Below are 20,582 nucleotides of genomic sequence, written 5' to 3' on the forward strand. Positions count from 1 at the left end.
CAAGTTTTAGAGTGCATGGAGTTTGAACAATGGAGACAGATGAAATAGAAAAATACTTTGATTGCAGCTTGTTTGGTAGGCTACTGTAGACCAGTGCTTTTCAAAGTGGGGTGTGGCGACCCCCAGGGGTCATTGAGGAGGTTCCCAGGGGTCCCCAGCAAAATTAAGTAATATAGCATCACGGTTAAAGTTTTAACATTCTTTAATTCTGTTTTATAATTTAGCCATTTGAAAATAAATAGGACAGCTACAAGCTTACAGTGCTTTGCATCGCAATACATTGTGACCTTGAAACTTTGCTATTTTCGAAACATTTGGAAATATTATGAACATTTTTAACATAGCTCTTCTCTTATGGGGTCCTGGCATAACGTAAGAACAGCAATAATAGCTTGAGGAACCATAAAAATGCATGGAGTTCATGGACAGGTGGCACCATCTTGTGAGGTTTTCAGCTAATACTTTCAATGCTGTGACTTTAGTTCTTTCTAGAATATACAGGTATTAAAGACAGTATTCAATATGCACCTGCACTACACATAACAAAACACAAAACAGGTAATAATGTTATACATGGGAATGGAATGGATTTCATGAGTTTTAAAATACCAAGATGGTAACATACTCACTGATATAAGAGTGCTCTCAGAATCAAAACCATTCCATTTGAAACCAATAGGAATTCCTCTTTGCCGTTTACATTGGTGGTGTCATTAAAGTGAATTAAAAAAATGGAGGCTAGCAGATCTGTGTAACTTTTTTTTATATAATTCAAATGTTTATTTTTCAAAGTAGTACAGAATATAAGTTCAGTAGGGCCTACAGTGCAGCATTTTCTTTTTTACAAAATTCCAGAACAGCATTGCAGTCCAAGAAACGAAACAGTTAAAAAATAAAAACAAAGACAAATGAGCTGGTTCCATCCAAGTCATTCATTTAAGGTTCATAGATCAAACAAAAAAAATTAACAGGCTTACTCACCATTCTTTTCTCCCATAGTCCATTCTCCCTCATATCGAAAATAGCTGTTTGGGTAAACATACACACCAAAACCTGCGGACAATAATTTGGATGATTTAATTACAGCATCACTGCAGCCGTGCGTCGATGGACAAGAACATGATGTTGACAAGCTAAAAAGTGCTAACAGCTGCTGGCTACATGACTTAATTGCCGGGAGCTTGAACTAACTCTGCTGTTGGTGCATGCAGTAAACGTTAGCATTTTGGTTACCGTTTCGTTTCAGATCTTTGACATCTCCAACATAATAATCCCGAGCGTTTCTTGATTGTTTTTTGACAACAGCGGACATATTTGCTTCGGAATGCGTCCTTGACAACGCGACCATGACAACCAACAAAATCAACGTCGGTGTCGTCGTCGCTCTTAGGACGATGACGTCACTGCGACTTTTCCGCGATGAAAGATTTACAGAAAAGTTCAGAAAACTTTTCCTTCGTTTGTGCGCGCACACGCACGCACACACACACGAACGCACGCACTGCACGCTGTTGCGTGTGTCTCTCTTAATCTGTAGCCTATACACCTATAGTCACCTACACTGAAGGGCAGTGAATGGTATTTCTCATACTGTATCCGTGGGTGGACCAGTAGGCCTAGCCTACATTTACTCAAGTAACCTACTGCACTTAAGTACAATTTTGAAGTACTTATAGTGGAGTATGGCCGGCATTTCCAATTTTCAATAAATAATGTAGACCTATCAATACGAACTGTACTTTTTACTCCACAAAACTTTGGACTTTGATTATTATTACAAAACAATATGCATTAACTGCACAAGATCTGCTATTTCCACAAGATTGTTAATTTGCACATTTTGAAAACTTAAAATTGGACATTCTGCGTAGAAGTAGGCTATTTTACTTTTGTAAACTTTAAGTATAGGCCTACATTTTGAATACTTTTAGGCCTACTTGTAAATTGTATTCCTACAAGTATTCCTACATTGTAGTATTGATATTTTTACGTAAAAAACGTGAGTACTTCTTCCACCACATGCTAATAAGTCTCTGCAGACTGCAGCTGGTCCAGAATGCAGAGATGCATGTACACTGAGGGAAACTAGAAGAGATTATAGATATCTCACCCCTTAATTATCTGTACTACGGCTCCCAGAGATTAAAATATGGTGCATTTTGCATCTCAAAATGCAGTTAATAGTTAAGGGACGCAATACAACAACGACTTCTGCATCCACGGGATGCACTACTGTATTACTGTACTGTCTTTTATTCTAGTTTATTTTGTTATAATAATCATTTCTTCTTCTGTTTTCTACATGAATATAACCACATTATAACCATATGAAATTAAATGGGAGGGTCAAAATATGACTCCTAACGTGGTTGAAGTGGGACTCATAAAATGTCCCTGGGACTCATGTAAAAGACCATACCTGCATCCCGGGACTCATTACATTGAAAACATATTTACATCACTGGGCTCCCTATAAAATACAAAATACTATTTGAAATGACCTAATGGTCAGCTCAGCCTGCTGGAAGAAGACCTGCAGTGTACACACCCACCACTATGTATGTACTGAAGATTTACTATTTCTAATTCCAATAATATACAGTATACAAGAAGAATGGCAGGCAGATGCTTTAAGACTACTCAAATGTGGAACAGTCTCCTAGTTTTGGTCCCAGAGGCAGACACGCTCTTGAGCGCATACACTCTTAACAATTGGTTGTTGGAGGGCTTTCCATGGGTCACCGAGCTCCACTCTATCCCTCTTTCCAAAACTGTCAGCAATGCCAAATGCTTGCTCATTGTAGTGCCCTGAGACAACTTTGTGATTTTGGTAGGCTACTATATAGGATTTCATTGAAATTTGAATTCAATTAGGATATACTGTTGGTAGAACAGTGTCCATCTGGTCTGTCTGTACATACTGTATATCTATTGCATGTAGGCTATTATTATTGTATGTTCCCAAAATGTTTGGATCCCTGTGTCGTCGTCAGTCCAACTTTGTCTAATCTCACACACTGCTAGTGCTGGAAATTTTCAGCGCCAAATATCTTATTTTGTTTCTGCTAGTGGGCTCGCTGTTTTTTCTCTTCTTTTCAGCGGGCTCATCGATTTTCCTTTTTGAGTGGAACCACTCCCTTACGGAGCTATGTGTGTGGGTAGCTGGGTGGCTGGGTGGGTATGAGCACGAAAACAGCATGGTTGTTTTTCACTACCCGTGCGCAACCTAACACACACGCACATATTAACTATATATATATGATGATTTTGGGTGTGGCACAGTACACTGACAGTACAGTATACAGGGTACATTAGAGGGACCCCCACATGGTCGGTAACTGAGTCATTTCTCTACCGTTTCGTACGTGGGGCGGCTCGCCGGAACCAGGCCAGCACCCTGGCCATGGACCTGTGGGTCTAGAACTTCCGGGGACCCCCCGGGGCGGGGAGCCCCACACGGAGTTGTACCACTCACTTCACACGGGTGTGATTTTCTTTTTTTTTGTGAACTCGCTGTTTTCTCTTTTTTTGTCAGCAAGCTCATTGATTTTCCCTTTCCTTTTTTTAGTGGACTCTCTGTTTTTTCTCTTTTTTTCAGCGGGTTCACCAATTTTCCTTTTTTAGTGGACTCACTGTTTTTTCTCTTTTTTTCAGCGGGTTCATCGATTTTCCTTTTAGTGGACTCGCTGTTTTTTCTCTTTTTTTCAGCGGGTTCATCGATTTTCCTTTTAGTGGACTCGCTGTTTTTTCTCTTTTTTTCAGCGGGTTCATCAATTTTCCTTTTTTTAGTGGACTCCCTGTTTTTTCTCTTTTTTTCAGCAGTTTCATCAATTTTACTTTTTTTAGTGAACTCGCTGTTTTTTCTTTCTTTCTGGTCAGCGGGCTCATCAATTTTCCCTTTTCTTTTTTTAGTCCTGCCAGGACCTAGGTCTAACATGTACAGGTTGTGGACATCATGGAGCGTGTATCCTCCAAAGAAGATGACACGATCTCTCACCACACAACAGCACATCCTAGACATCATGCACGGGCCTTCCCCCTTGGGCTCAACCTTCTTCCAGTCGAGGGTCTCTGGATTGAATTTCCACAAAACATTGAAGGTCTGATGATCCAGGAGAAAGCTGCGGCCACCAAATATGTACAGCTCACCATTGTAGGCGAAAGCTGAATGATCTCCGTCGTAGGCGAAGACAGAACTACCCTTGCTTTCTTCTTCTCGAAGAAAACGTGCAGAAGGCGTGCTCAGCCAGAGGTTGGTCTCCGTGTCAAACACACAGATGTTGTGCTGGTCGCTGACCTGGTTGCCATGGCCGCCAAATACAAACATTTTTGTCCCGATGATGGTGGCAGAATGATATTCTGAAACGGGTGTGGAGATGCTGGAAAAGCGATGTTCTGAGACAGGTGGCGGTGTGCCTCCGGCGTCGATTAAAGACCAGACCATCGTGGTGGTGTCCAACTTGTGGATGTCATTGGTACGTCCAGTCTGCTTGTTAAATCCTCCAAAGATATACATGGCCTTCCCCAAGACACAGGCTGAGTGGTCGATCCTTGCCTCTGGAACGGTCCCCGTAGTCTTGGGCTTGAACCAAGTATAGGTGTTGACATCAAATGCATAAAGCACGTTGCAGTACCTTGACGTCTTAGTAATGCCCCCCCAGATGTAGATGATATTGTCTATCCGCACGGCTGTGTGGCACCAGCGCACTGAGGGGGGACTTTCTTCTCTTGTAGCCGTCACTGGGGGCAACGTCATCCATATCAGGCGCACTGTGCAGAAGACGCGCACCTCAATCTGACCCATGTGGGTCTCCATGAAATAGTCGCTTCCAAAGCAGTACACCTTGCGCCTAACTGCCACAGCAGCATGACCACATCTACTTGGTCCTCTCTTCAGTTGCAACGACCAGCTCAACATTTCTGCTCCCATTTCTCTCTCAATGTGTAAATGCCTACATCACTTGGGTTTAAATACTGTAGGCCGCACAGAGTTGGTCTGACGTCACTCTGACACACTATAAACAAAACGTGTTGCCATGGCAACACCGATTTGCGCAGGACGTCACAGTGGGAGCGCGTCTGACGTCACACACTCAACACAACACCGATTGGGGGAGTGGTCAACCGGGCTAGATTTGGCAGGAGGTGTATTGTTTGTTTGTTTATTTCACTCAAAAGAAAAACAAATACACTAGGATTCAGCAAAATGTTGCCTAAAACAGTATATTTTCGGCCATTATCCGAGAAAACATTTCGGAACAGTAGGCTACATTCGCTGTAAAACACAAATGACACGTGTGTTCGGACGGAACGAACCACCTTACAAATTACAACAATTGTGAATTCATAATCATAGCTGACCGCTATCAATAAATAATATTTAAAAGTCCTACCTCGTGGAGATGGGCTGTGTGGCTATAGTGTTGAACCGCCACGGTGCTGCTGTGGACTGTGCTGACTTCCACATGTCTTGAGTCTTGACCAAGTTGACCCGTTGCCGTTGACCGTGGTTTCAGTTGCTTTTTAGGTTGGATGATGGTGACGCTAAACCGACCTCCATATTTCTGCTGGTAGGTTCCTAAATGGCAAGGAAGTAGCATTTCCCCTTGGCTTCTGGACTGTGGTGGAAAGCCTGGTGAGGTGAGGTTACTTCTGGACTGGTTGTTTGTGCAAAGTTATCCAACTGTGAGCCGAGGTGATCGAGTTTCAGTCACGCTTTCCTTACGGACCAAAGCAGATTAACATTACATAATTGTTATTAAAGACAAGTGATCACGCTTCAGCTTTAGATCCTTTTAAAATTGGCGGCTACGAAGCAGTCGAGCATCTGTTTACTTTTGAGAGCGACTGCGTGAACGACAGACTGGATATACGGAATTCATGGCACTGGATTTCATGGATCGGACCGAGAGCAAGAGCCGCAGTGTTAAACTGCGCGCAAAGGAAAGTCCGGAGTTAACCTTTATACTTTTTTTTATAATAATACCAAACTAAACTATACAGTAAGTTTGCCCTCGGGTGGCACCGTGGCACAATAGTGATATATATATAATATCTCAACATGAAAATGAAAAAACTTCAGGTGGCATAATAATGAAAGAGTCTGGCACAGCAGGATATCTGTTGTTAGTCTGTTTTGTATCTGTGCTTTTCTGAAATAAAGTTATAAGAATGAAAGAGAAAGCATATACCGGTAACTATTTGAAATGTCAACTATCCATAGAAAAATAATTAATATAACCGCATCAATCATCATCACCATCACAAACATCATACTGTTGTATATTATTCATACTGACTGTATTTCCATTAGTGTAATCACCTAAAATATATTGAGTTGTGTTTTTGTTACATTAGAACATGCCCTTTAGTCCAATGCACCATGTCTCTGTCTGTCTGGCGGTCGGACCCACAGTTGTCCAGAACTGCCACGGGCTCTGGACAGGGCCCCTGCCCAGAGTCCATATGGAGCTGACATCACAACGCTCCATATTTGGGCATGCCTTACACAGATAGACATACAGTATACCTAGATATGATATTATATGATATGATATATTATATTATATTATATTATATTATATTATATTATATTATATTATATTATATTATATTATATTAGATACAGAAATCTCCATATATGGGCATAAAAGGGACACAGACAGATGGGTGGAACGGGTACAACGGGTATTGTATAGCCGGGTGGGTCATGGATCTCCAACTTCATCGTGCTCTACAGCCGGGCACCAGTCTAGTTTATTGAAATGAATAATCTGGGAAATTCTAAATGGCTGCCGTAGTGATAATTATTGTATAATTTTAAAGCACAACAGCTAGGCATACCATGCACATTTTTGTGGTGATAGTCCAATTCCCCCCCCCCCCCCCCCCCCCCCAAACAAAGTAATAGTGTTTAAGTGGTTAAATACACACAACCCTTTTAATTGCAATGCAAAGAATAAATACTAATAAATACTTTGAGACGAGAGAGAATTTGGGATATCTAGGAATTTATTTGGGAGAAAATGTGCTTACAGTCAAACAATGGTATTAAAACAAAAATAAACATTTAGTACAAAATTCATTCAGAGTAGGATTAGTATAATGCATTACCTTCCAAGTTGGTCTTGTACTATGTAGTACAGACATTGCAATGCCACCACTGTTTATTATTTATTAAATATGATATTATATTATTATTAGTGCTCCTATACTACTGTTCCTGGACACTAACCACAAATAGTGTCTTATACACTTTGTAACAATCATGAAAAAGAAAGCTGTTGAACGCACATACTGGTTCTTACTGCTAATGAAACATAATGAGTTGTACTTTCTACTTGCAGTCATTGGAGTTTTCACACATACAGTCACAGTGTATTGCCCTCTCTGACACTATGGTGGAATGTAAACCTTAAGCTTTGCTTTTGTCTGAGGTCTCTTGGTCCGCTGTCTCTCCGCTGCTCCCAAACCGTCGGCCTAGCTCTGTCGTCAACGTTGAGCAGCACGATTTCTGCAAACACAGTGACGGAAAAGAAGAAACGCATCAAGCACGGTGGTAGACAATAACTAAGACATTTGTACATGAGTATACTGTACAGTACTGTAGATCTTTTGAGTATCTGCATGTACTTTACTTGAGTGTTTTTGGATACTTTGACTTTCACACCACTGCATTTCAAAGAGAAATGTGTTTTTGTTGCACTACAATCAATAGGGAGAATCGTGCATGTTGATTATTTTCAATACGGCAATGCATTGATATTAAAAACTAAAGGTTTCTACTTTTGAATAGGCCTACATTTACTTAAATACTGTACTTATGTAAAAAATGTAGGTATTTGTACTTTACTTGAGTATTTCCAATTATTTTACTTCTACTCCACTACATCTCAGATCCAAATATTGTACTTTTACTCCACTACATTTATTTGAAAACTTTAGTTACTAGTTATTCATATAGATTCAGATTATTATTACTAAACACTAATACACTAATCACTTCAGCATTACATTTCGGCCATTTGAAAATAGTCAATCTACAAGCTGCTATTGTAGATCTTGTAGATCTGCTATTTTCAAAAGATCTTTATACATTTGAAAACTTGAAATGAGCCATTCTGCACAATAAGTACTTTTACTTTTAGTAGGCCTACTTTAAGTACATTTTGATGCCAATACTTTTGTATACTTTTACTCATGTACATTTTGAATTATTTTACTTGTAACCGAGTATTTCTGTGTTGCAGCATTATTAAAACAGTTGAGTATACTGTTTCCACCACTGCCTTTTTGTACCTTGCTGTCCTTGGCGCGGCTGCGGACCTTGACCAGCAGCTCGACCAGGGCCAGCAGCAGGGCCAGGCCCAAGCCCAGGCCCAGCAGCAGGAACAGGCCCTGCATGCCGTGAGGCTCCAGGGCCTCGGAGGACTGGGCACCGTTGGCCCCCACACAGCTGTTGGACCACCACTTGTTCCTCAGGTACGTCAGCCTGCCCGATTCAGACAACTGGAGGACGGCCAGCGTCAGATTCTTTACCAGCGGAGAGCCTGATGGAAGAAGATGGGAGCGAGTTAGTATAGCGGGGCGTCATTTGGGGTTCGAGGGGATGGCAAACGTCACCCCTAGCGTTAACATTTAGCCTTACAATTCTGGGTGTTTTATCATTCCCATTTTCGATCAACACTTATAGACACTTATTTTCTTTCTGCAATCATACATTCAGTAATCACTTTAAACCTTGCCATGTCATTAGAGGCGAATATGTTTTTTTACCAAAAAACATTAAATAATTATTTTGTTTCAAAAAAGGTGATGGTGATGGTGGTGGTTGGGGGGGAAGGGGTTTGAATCTACATTTTGTACAGATCATAAAATGTATTGCTTGGATATAGAAGGCCTGGGCACATACGTTGGTCCGATGTACTAACAGTCCGACAGGCATTAGTCCGACACATGCGTGGCTGATTAAGACTCGACCCGTACGTGGCTTCCGACATGAGTTGCCGGTGTCCGGTTAAAACTCACCTGTGGCTCCCGACATGTGACTTGCCTGTTAAAACTCACCGGTGGCTTACCAGTGAGGTTAGGGTGAGGTTAGGATTTGGGTTATAGGGTGTCGGACTAATGCCTGTTGGACTGTTAGTACGGACCAAACACATGCACCCGTAGAGGCCCATATATAGCACTCCCTCACCCAGCTTAGCTGCAATAGTGTAGCCTCTCATAGCGATGACCTCCTGGGAGCGGGTCAGTGAGCAGTGGTGCGCCACGGCCTGGTCCAGGAAGACAGACTCTCCAATGAAGGCAAAGTTACCCTCCTTAGCACGGCGAATACCCTCCTCCATGTTGGGCACATACGTCTTCTTGCGCTCCATTTTCTCATAGATACGACGGTAGAGGGGGTCGAGGGAGTTCTGGAATGGAGTTAAGTTTGAGATGTATAGAGCCACCATATAGGACGGTCCTTGAAAGTGGTTTCATTATTCGGTTAATACAAACAATAGTTCACTGAAGCTAGTTCAGTTATTTCCAATCGACAAAGTTCTGCAGAAGTCCATTTCTGCGACTCAGTAAAAGTCATGAAGTCGGTAAAGTTATTTCCAATCAACAAATCTCTATGGAGTCCATTTCTGCCACTGGGTAAAAGTAGAAAGTTTTGAATTGAGAGTTGTTTTCCAACCATTCCAACCTTAAACTCCCTTTTTTGGATTGAAGAATTGGAAATGGGCTTCCATAGTTTTCAGTGGAATGTGCTGACAGTTTGCAGTGAGACAGATACTCAACACATGTAAATAATAAATATGCTAGGCAGCCGCAGTAAGTATCAGTAGACCATTGTTTGTGTATTTTGGGGTGCTTTATCCATGGAGTAGTAGTAGTAGTAATAATAATAATAATAATAATAATAACAACAATCAGCATTATTAATATCAATATAACAGCAGCCATTAACCCTGGTGTCCAGTTGTTTTTAATCTAAATTATTCAAAATGTATTATACAAGCTCACAGTGTGTCACAGACAAAGATATTTTAGCTATATTAGCTTTTCAATTAAGCAACCAAGACCTAAGACAACTAGTCACTCTTCAATACTTCAGGCATTAGAAGGCAAGCAACCATTGTTGAACAGTGAACATGGACTGTGACAATAGCTATAGCTGTACCTTGAAGAAAGCCTTTGAGGAGCCGCTATCAAACGTCCCATACTCTATGACATCCTGGTTGGCGAGGTCCTCAAAGCTCTGGATGGGGACCTGCTTGTTGGTTTTCGAGTGCAGCATGGCATTGAAGTTAGAGAAGTAGCAGGCCAGCAGGAGTACTGCAAACACCCACCAGATGGCGCTGACTATGCGCCCAGACAGGGCCTTAGGGTGAGGACCAGTGCCTAGTGGGAAGCCAAAGATACAGTATGCAGTGTACAGGACAAGTAGTTGAGACTGAGATGAATAAAACCTTGGGGTGATAACAAATGCAATCGTATAGCTTTCCTCCAGGACTGTACAGAGAGGGAGTGCTATTGTCCTTGTGTCATGAATTGTTCAAGGGTCTGTTTTCAGGGTTGGGCAGATTGGTTGGCTTGATGACTCCTCCTGTGAGGTTACATTTTTGTTCCAATAAATTGGATTCAGTTCTACAAAGGACTAAACGGTTTGCATTGTAGATCAGGGTAGAAGGGTGGATACAGGTAATGAAAGTAATACAATTAGTAACGTAACTAATGTGTTTTGATACCAAGTAGCCTAACAAGTTCTCTCATTTTAAAGTGAAGACTAACTTTTGACACTTCCAGAGTAACTAACTTGCCAACACTGGCTATTGCATTCAATTTGATTGAATATACGGTATCTAATCTGAGTGTGTTCTTTTAAAGTTTGAACGTGTACGAGGTGCTGTGTCACCTTGCAGGGTGAGAGCTCCAGTGATGTACCAGAAGCTGTGCAGCAGAGTAAAGTTGTGCTGCTCCAGGTCGGGACCGGCCCACTCACACGGACTGATCCTGGAAGAGATGTGAACACACATTGTTAAGAAATGTAACTCCCGGAGTGTATACTCTCAGAGTTACAAATGAATTCAAAGAGCATTTTACTTCTAAACTAAGGGAGACACCAAACAGTTAAAGTTCTCACACAGAATGTAGTCGACAGGATTTGTTCAGATTTTTTACGTGTTAGAACATTTGCGAGTGTCATCAAGTGTATGGATTATAGAGAAATATGTAGCACTTGAGGGAAAAAAAGTTACATAATAGTATGACGCCAGTGGACATCTATGGAAGAATGACTGTTGCTTCCAATGTATTCTCATATACAGTCTGGGGACTTGGATCATACATGTGTGTCGAATTCCATGAAATTCTATGGAGCTGTTATTGAGCAACTCCCTGTGGATGAATATGAATAATATGCTTTGACAGGCATGCCAACAGTTGGGGGTGACAGTGACAGGACCTACAGCGCACAGGGGGAATTGGCAACAACTAAATTGGGAGAAAATAATCACAAAAACAAGACAGTGAAACCATTATGTGGGTTTATTCCCCTAGTAACACAAGAAATATAAAATAATCGGTCGGGATCCACATGGGAGCGGTGTGGCTCCAATGTGGATTACAATATGGCCAGCATGTGATCTGAGTCTTCTATGATGTCGATTGTCTATGACGTATGACTCCAAATCTGGACCTGGATTCAGGCTTGTGATCCAGTGGTTTACCAAATTAGCTACACACACACACACACACACAGGGCCCTCACCTGGCCACCGCGTAGATGCAGAGGCCGGTGAGCAGGAAGGAGATGAGGACGCCCACCCACATGTCGCCGGAGAAGGGTGACAGGAAGCTGAAATGGCTCTCCTCGGCCGCCATGTTCTTGTGCAGGATGAAGCCGAGGCCCGTCTGCATGAACGGAGTGGTCATGTCCACCACGTGCTCTCGCGCTGCCGTGAGGGTCAGCGGCGCCACGGCCAGGTCAGCCTCCTGTGATGGCATAACAACAGTCACATACTGTACAGTACACACTGATTGATTGATTGATTGATTGATTGATTGATTGATTGATTGATTGATTGATTGATTGATTGATTGATTGATTGATTGATTGGAAAACAGTTTGAAGTACAGTTCAAGGAAAGTACAGGCCAATACAAAATCTGCTAAGAGCTGCGCAAAGTTACACAGCGTACACAACAAAACACTGAAATGCGTCCCTTATTTACTGCTGCTGCGGAACATTAAAGACTATAAATTTGTATTTGAGAGTGCAGATGTTTCTTTTGTTGTGTACGTTGAATTTAGTAGATTTATTTTACTAGATGTTCACTCCAGGCGTACGGATTGTTCCTTAATATGGACATGCTCAAGCCCGGCCGACATCAACGCAGATCGCCAGTGCTATAGTCGGTTGCTGTTGTGTTTGACATCAGACCAGAGCTCGATGAACAAGAGAGGGGGAGGGAGGTTGTGTGTTCTAGGTAGCCTGGCCAGGTAGTATTACACAGGAACGGTGTGGCGCAGAGGTTCTGCTCTGGCCTCAGGGAGTGTGTGTGCAGTGCACAGTTTCACGTTGATCGGTGCCAGAGATTCGCTGCTTACAGACAGACACACATGAACACACGGACAGACGGACGGGGCGAAATCATAGTCTTGGCCATGCCTTCAGCCTGGCGAAGATAATAATAACTGAGGTTATTCTAAACAAAATATTAACAAAATAAGCACTTAGGCCTATCATGTTTGTAGTGTTTGTATTTTAAAATGGTAACTGCTCCCCAGGTGCTGTAAATACATTAAATAGCACATAGTACACTCTGTATCACATACAGCACTGACGAGATGATACAGCTGGAAGCCAACAAATGCACTCACCCCTCGTATGACCTCGCCGATCATCCCATTCCAGTTGCCGTTGGCGTCCATCGCACCATAGCGGCCGTCCTTCACCAGGCGGACTTTGTACGTGAAGTCCATGGTCTTGGAGAGCTCGAAGAGCAGGTCAATGCAGTAGCCTTCCAGTTCAGTGCCGCTCGACATGGTGTATGGATCTTGCTGAGGCACCAATCAATAAAACCAAAAACACCTCATTAAACCCTTGTTTATTTAAGCTGGCAGGCAGCCATTTCAAAATTGACACAATCCCCTTGAAATGTTTTGCTTTGTACAAAGTGAAAGAGAATACCATTACTGTGGTGATGGTTAACTCCCTGGCGTCTGCAATGCAACGAGAAACACTTGTTAGATTCTCATTGCTGTCAAACTGGTCAGGCTTCTGTCTGAACAAATGCCATAGTTATAGTTGTGTGCTGGTGTCGTGCACAGAAAATAGCCGATCTACATGCAGGCTAAAAATGCAATGCAGTCTGGTGCGTTGTGAGCTTTTGGATGTGCTTGTGAGCTTTTCTATGTGCTTGTGAGTGTTTGGTGCCCAACGCTGACACAACGCTGGCACAACGCTGTGCCCAACGCTGGCACACAACACAGTATAAATCAGACTTTACTGTAAGCCACTTCTTTCTTGCGTTTCAGTTAATTAGCGGTTTCCTTTCATGAGCCCAAGTGTGTCTCTAAGCAGTGGATGCTTGAACCTCAAGAGAGCAAACACCCACCAAAAAAAACAGTATAGTACAATGATAGTATTTGGTTTTCTCCACAGCCCCCTTCTACCATTCTACCCCAACCCTCCCAGTATTCGTCCGGTAAAGTCACACACTTATCCGTGACATTCAAAGTTGTTTTCTTTTTAGCCCCTGAACTGTGACCAATGGCATTCAACAGCGTGTCCGGCCAGGACCTAACATGCCCTGCCAGGGTTGGTGGGAGGAGGGGTTGACAGCGGAGGTGCCAGGCGGTGCCCTCCTTCCTCCATAACAAAAATGATGACACTCTGTCAGCCTCCTTTAGAGAAGATGGCAAGACCTAGGAGCTGCGGAGATGCCTGTCAGTTCACGGCCTACACATGCGGAGCCACCCCACCCCACGTGGTTAATTGATTTATCACAGTCCTTTATGGCCTGAGGCAACAAGGCGCTCCCCTCGCCTCGTGAGAAACGGGATGCTGCCACAGTAGACGATGCCCCCCGTCGCGCTTTGACGGGACTCCAGTAGGCCCTTGCCGTTGCCAACGGGGGAAGAGTCAGATGTCGAAGCGCGTAAATTCTTTGAGAGCACCCCCTCCGACAGGGCAGCCAGAGCATGCTGGGATGTTGGAGTACTTTCATACAGAACCCCCTAGGAAGGGTTATGTCAGACTGATCTGGAAAAGATGCTTCAATTGGCTAAAGAAAAGAGCTATTGCAGGCCACATATAGGGCTGGCCTAGAGTTTGTTTCCCATTGTATTCACATATAGTGTCAACATGCCAAAGCCATTATTGTTGCTAACTGGAGCAAAAAATTGTTGACAGCATGCAGTTATAAAATGAAGTCATGAATGTAAGGATGGGAGATCATATATAGTATTCAAGGTGTGGGCCAAACTTTAGCCCTTAAAATAAGACATACAATCTGATGATGTGGTCTCCTGTCTAATCTATACCTATCAATAGTAAAGTAATAGTAAAGTAAATGGCTGAGTGCAATATATGTAGGTGAATTGAAATAATGTTTCATCCATTTCAAATTTAACAGGCCCTGAGCCACTATAGGAAGCCCAATGCAGGAAGTTTGTGCTCGCTAAATAAGAAACAGGACACTCAAACCAATAATAACCAATATTTGCAACAATGTGCACTTTTGAAAAAACAGTTGATAATGCAGCAGGGAACAATACGTATATCCCTACTTTGTATCTATAGGCCTACATTCAGAGCAAGTTTAACTGGCTTGTAGGATAAGATAAAAATATTTTTTCATGTATTGAAAATGTTTGTTTTGACCACTTATATAACACTTATATATATTAATAATAATACACAAATGTGTCTGTGATCTATTCTAGATTATTAAAACAGATGCAGATGAAGTATTTCAGCGGCTTTATAATTGGACAGCTAAAAACGCATTTATATTGCAAACAACATCAACCACTTCAGTTTGGTCCCCTCATTCTTTTCCCTTTACACCAAATCTCTTCGACCAAAAATAGCAGATTCACGCTTACAACACGTTATGTTCTAATCTAAGGTGTTGTAACTTGTGAGCTTTTAGATTTGCTATTTTTGCAGAATGTTGCCTAGGGACGCTAGTCACGCTAAGGTTCATGTGATAATGTTTCTACAAATGTTTTGAAAAGCTCTGCAACCAGTGAATCATGTTTGGCTATAATCATTGTATTTGTGGGCCAGTGCCATTGGATTTTTATTTTGTTATGAAATATTGCAAGTGGCTCTGATCCCAGTGAAATTTGGGATCCCATTAAAGCGGCAATCCATATGTTATATGGTCATTGTCTCCCTCTCCCGATGGAGAGATGTAACTGCAAAGCTTATCCCAACTACAATACAGATGATAGTGTTAAATCCGTGTCCCAAACAAGTTGCATGGGCGCCAAGCCCAATTGAGCCAGATGATCTCGCTATGATTGGCTGAGACAATAGTCTAAGCAATTTTGGGAAGCACTCTTTTTGGCTTACTTTACTTAATGCCCTGATTGTGCAATAATTAAAATAATCACTTGAAAACAAAGCAGGCATGCCAATAGCAAGACTTAAGGCTTATCAGGCGTTTTATTCATTAAAATAAGTCCCTGGTGGTTGTTTTAAATACATCCCAAAAGCCTGCGTCCAGCAATTCCACAGCTGCTGACTACAGCAAAGCAAAGTAAAAAATCTACAAACTATACCTTTTAACATCAATTTAACTTTGTAAATATGTGCAGCATAAAACCCAGAGCGTATTGTAAAGAACATATCAGCACTGTCATAGGCCTAAACTCAGAAATGAGGATACACAAAAGTGCACAACACACAAACTCGGGGAAATGCATGACACGCCAACATAGGTGAGCAGGGGCTCCACAATGTCAGTTTGAAACGGGTATAAAAATCCCTAAATCCGCCCCTGCTGCAGTGTTTTTGAACAGTGTTGTGAAGCTGCACCTGCACTATCACTATGCTGCCTACTTGTGTACAATGGATGTCCTAGCATGGTGACAGTCTATGCCTCATGTGAGTGAGGAGTGATATTTAATAAAAAGTTCTTCACACTAATGTTGGTGTAACAAAAAGATTCACTAGAAAAGACAAAAAGTAGAAAAATCTTTGAACTGTCACACTCTTCATGACTTTCACTTAACCCGCCATTGCTGCCGTTTCGTGATGTCATGGATGTTGCATGAACTCTGATTGGTTTACAGTATATTTGAGGAGACAGACGTACAGACAAAACCCTGTTCTACACACCGTGGTCACTGTAGAATACTCAGTGACAAGTGAAAGCTCGGAATTTACTTGCAGTAAAAGTACAAAAGTCAAATCAAAATGTACTTAAAAAGTACTCATTATGCAGAATGTCTCATTTCACAAGTTTTAAAATGTATAAAAATCTTCTGAAAATAGCAGATCTACAAGCTCATGTCGCATCATGACACATTGTGAGCTTGTAGATCGGCTATTTTCAAATTGTTGAAATGTACTTTCCACCACTGGTAGAAAGGGATGTGCAACATGCAGACTGAACAGGGAAAAATACATTTACTCAGAGATACAATACAAGGAACGGTTAATGAATAATATCCTTACCTGTAGTCAACACACCAACAAGCAGCGTAACTACGCATACTCCAAATGCTGTGCCACTGTCCATGATCACCCAGCTGAAAATACACAGTACTGTAAGCTTCTGACATCCTCACAAACAGACTTTTCAATAGTTTCATCCTTTCATAAAGATTGTTACAAACTATATTAAATAAAAAATGATATATTATGCCATATATTGTGTCTGCATCTGACTTTAATAAGAAAACAAGTTATACTATAACTAGTGTCAGTGTCCTTACCTCAGTAGCATGTGTAAATGAGCTTGCTTTGATGGAACTCCTGCAAGACGGCACAGATCACAGCTGTTGGGGGGGCTTATGAGGGCTGGGTTTAGAGGGAGGAGACAGAAAATGGCCCCGCGACTGCTGGGGTATGGTTGAGGAGGGAAAGATGAGTCATGAACCAGAAAAAAAGCAGTTCCTAGAGAAAGTTTGTGTGCCTGATGATAGTAAAATATTAAGAAAATTATAAATCAGTTTTACCTTCAATAACTACATTATTTCATAGCTAACGCTGGTACACTACAGCAGGGATACTCAAATAGATTTACCTGTGGGCCACATTACAAAAATGGCAAGGGGCCAGGGGCCAGTAGATAAAGTAACGACATTAATGATACTTGATAACTTCTCTCTTTAAATTGCTTTTTTTCCCGCAAAATGTATCAAAGTACAATGTGCATGCACACAATATGTAAATAAATAAATGTGTTACATTTTCTTGCATAAACACAAAGAGCTGTTTCCATAACTGCACAAATTATTGCACATAACATGAGTAGCTGTTATAATAACATAACATGAGTAGCTCTTTGCCTGCCTGCCTGCCTGTCTGTCTGTCTGTCCATGAGTAGTTATTTGTCTGTCTGTCAATGAGTAGCTGTCTTACTGTCTGCCTGTCTATGAGTAGCTGTCTGCCTGCCTGCCTGTCCAATTGTCCATGAGTAGCTGTCTGTCTGCCTGCCTGTCTGAGTAGCTGTCTGCCTGCCTGCCTAATTGTCCATGAGTAGCTGTCTGTCTGCCTGTCTATGAGTAGCTGTCTGCCTGCCTGCCTAATTGTCCATGAGTAGCTGTCTGTCTGCCTGTCTATGAGTAGCTGTCTGCCTTCCTGCCTGTCCAATTGTCCATGAGCAGCTGTCTGTCTGTCTATGAGTAGCTGTCTGCCTGCCTGCCCAATTGTCTATGAGTAGCTGTCTGTCTGTCTATGAGTAGCTGTCTGCCTTCCTGCCTGTCCAATTGTCCATGAGTAGCTGTCTGTCTGTCTATGAGTAGCTGTCTGCCTTCCTGCCTGTCCAATTGTCCATGAGTAGCTGTCTGCCTGCCTGTCCAATTCTCCATGAGTAGCTGTCTGTCTGCCTGTCTATGAGTAGCTGTCTGACTGCCTGCCTGTCCAATTCTCCATGAGTAGCTGTCTGTCTGTCTGCCTGTCTACGAGTAGCTGTCTGCCTGCCTACCAGCCAGCAAGTTGTTTAACGTAAAATAAAATACAATAAACACAATTTGCCTGAAAATAGATTACCCAGCTATGACCTTTTTCATGAAAAAAAATGAGTAGTGATATGGCTGACTGAGTAAAATAAAACAATCTACCTGAAAATAGATAGCTATAAGTGAAGAGCAATTTCCGCAATTACCATTTCCGCAATTTCCGCAATTTCCATTTCCGCAATTTCCTCAATTTCCTCAATTTCCATTTCCACCATTTCCGCAATTTCCGCAATTACCATTTCCGCAATTTCCGCAATTTCCATTTCCGCATTTCCGCAATTTCCGCAATTTCCATTTCCACCATTTCCGCAATTTCCATTTCCGCAATTTCCGCAATTTCCATTTACAACTATTAATGGCAGCTGGGTTTCATCATTCAAATAAAATAGAATTCTGTCCGTTTAGCTATAAAATTATGTCAGGGAATAGGGATACACAGTATATAAGCTTTTATTTTCGTTTGAGTAATAGTACAACTCTAATAGTATTACTTATAATAATGTAATTAAAGATAACTTCATTCAGATTTATTTATTTTTATTTCATTTTCCAGATTTTTTTTTCTTCTTTTTTTTAGATTTTCATTGGTGGGCCAGTCATAATGGTCCCGCGGGCCTGATGTGGCCCGCGGGCCTGAGGTTGAGTATCACTGCACTACAGTACCTTGTTGGTACAGCAGACAATGCTGATGCTGACATACAGTAAGAGTCTACATGAAACATGCACAAATGTTATTAGCAGGCAGCAGCCGTGTTTACATTTGAAAATGGCAGCAATATGGCCCAGGCGGTGGCGTAACCGTCTGGGCACCCGACTGGTAATCCAGTCGCAGTGTGCCGCGGGTTCGACTCCCGAGCCCGACACGGCCCTTACTGCATGTCTTCCCCCATCTCTCTCCTGTTTCCTGTCAGCCTACTGTCTGTCCCTTCAAAAAGGCATAAGCCGCAAAAGAAATATCTTAAAAAAAAAAGAAAATGGCAGCAATATTAAAAATAAATTGTGCCCATATATGGAGCCGACTGATTTGTTTCATTCCAAAAGTTGTGCAACAGCAGGTTCTGAATGTAAGTGCAAAGTGCTGGAGATTTGGCTACAGCTGAGAGCTGATGTGTTGCTTGTGTTAGTTAATTATATTAGCTCTACAGAGTTATGAGTCATGTCAAAGCTCACACAGTATACATGAGGCTATACACATTATTCGCTTTCCCCCCCTTCTTCTTTTTTATATCCTACACATTTTGTAACCTTTCTTTTTTACCCAGTGTCAAATATCTAATGTAATGTAGTTTTACTATGACTGGACAGACAGATGATGGAAAATAGACCTATTGGTCAATTTAATATTGTAAAAAAGAAAAAGGGGGTTCTTTTTTGGGGCTGTTTCTGACTTCATTGACGTGAAACAGGAAACCTAGAAAGAGAGAGGTAGGGGAATGACATGCAGCAAATGGCCGTGAGTTGGATTCGATACCCAGGCCGGCTGCGCAAGGAGATTAGATTTGCATAGACTCAAAATAAATCCAATAGAAAATCTGAATTAGTTTGTGAGACAGATAGAAAGTTACAGGCCAAAATGTAAAGTTAATTGTTAAATGTGCCAAACATGAGCTTGGAGGTGAGTATACAGTATCCCCCCCTTCTGCTTAAACAATGTGACTATAGTATTTATCTTTGTAGGAGCACCAGCTACTATATATTCTTATAGTAGCCTATATGTGGTAGTGAAGGGGCCAAACCTGGCACAGATTTTGTTTCCTCACTGAACCTTAGCGACAACTTCAGAGCTGATGGGAAGAGAAAGGGTATGTGTTCACTGCAAAAAGAAGCAGGCTTATAGAGGCGTGTGAGATAATAACCTCCATTTTGTGCCAAAAACTCCCGCAAAGACCAACTGTCCTTACATATATAATACATATTATTAACAGTGAGTAATATATATTTATGTCAGTTACTATACGATACGTTTATAGTGTACCGTCCTTTCTCATGCCAACTAAAGACCCTTACAAGTTCGAGCATGAGCCATGAAGCTTATTGACTGTGACTCTATAAATGTATGTCTTCCTCAGAAAGACTTCAAAAACAAGCAGCGGCTGGGCCGCATTTCCACAGTGAGAGTTGTTTTCACTCCTTTGTTGGCGACAAAAGTATTCCGTCGGCTCCAAAGTGTTCACCAGGGCTCAAGATTTTGGTTGAAGGGGCCAAGCTGTGCCAAACTGTGTAGATAAATACGGCTTTAAGGGGGACTTAGGGCGAGCCCAGAATCTCAATGAAGCCATATCTTTTGTGTTTGTGTGGGACAGCGGGGGCAGGTCTATGGCAGTAAAATGAGCATGTTGTGCTTCAGAAGTCTCTCAGGACCGAGGAAGAGGCCTGGCAGCCTGTGACAGCTCACC

General features: G+C 41.9%; 1 protein-coding gene across 1 annotated transcript; it reads right to left on the reverse strand.

Moving 5' to 3' along the window:
* Positions 1-7,211: 7,211 nt before the first annotated feature.
* On the reverse strand, positions 7,212-16,974 carry LOC308315260 (glutamate receptor U1). Its single transcript, XM_080763142.1, has 10 exons — positions 16,939-16,974; positions 16,679-16,752; positions 13,181-13,212; positions 12,871-13,050; positions 11,759-11,982; positions 10,904-11,001; positions 10,169-10,389; positions 9,197-9,416; positions 8,299-8,549; positions 7,212-7,513 (listed from the first exon to the last, which is right to left on the reverse strand). Exons 1-10 carry the CDS (start codon positions 16,947-16,949, stop codon positions 7,415-7,417), a joined length of 1,410 nt encoding a protein of 469 aa, XP_080619268.1. The 5' UTR covers positions 16,950-16,974; the 3' UTR covers positions 7,212-7,414.
* Positions 16,975-20,582: the final 3,608 nt, after the last annotated feature.

Source organism: Protomyctophum bolini (genome assembly GCF_963924005.1).
Source record: "Protomyctophum bolini genome assembly, chromosome: 5".
In the NCBI taxonomy this organism is placed as follows: Eukaryota; Metazoa; Chordata; class Actinopteri; order Myctophiformes; family Myctophidae; genus Protomyctophum; species Protomyctophum bolini.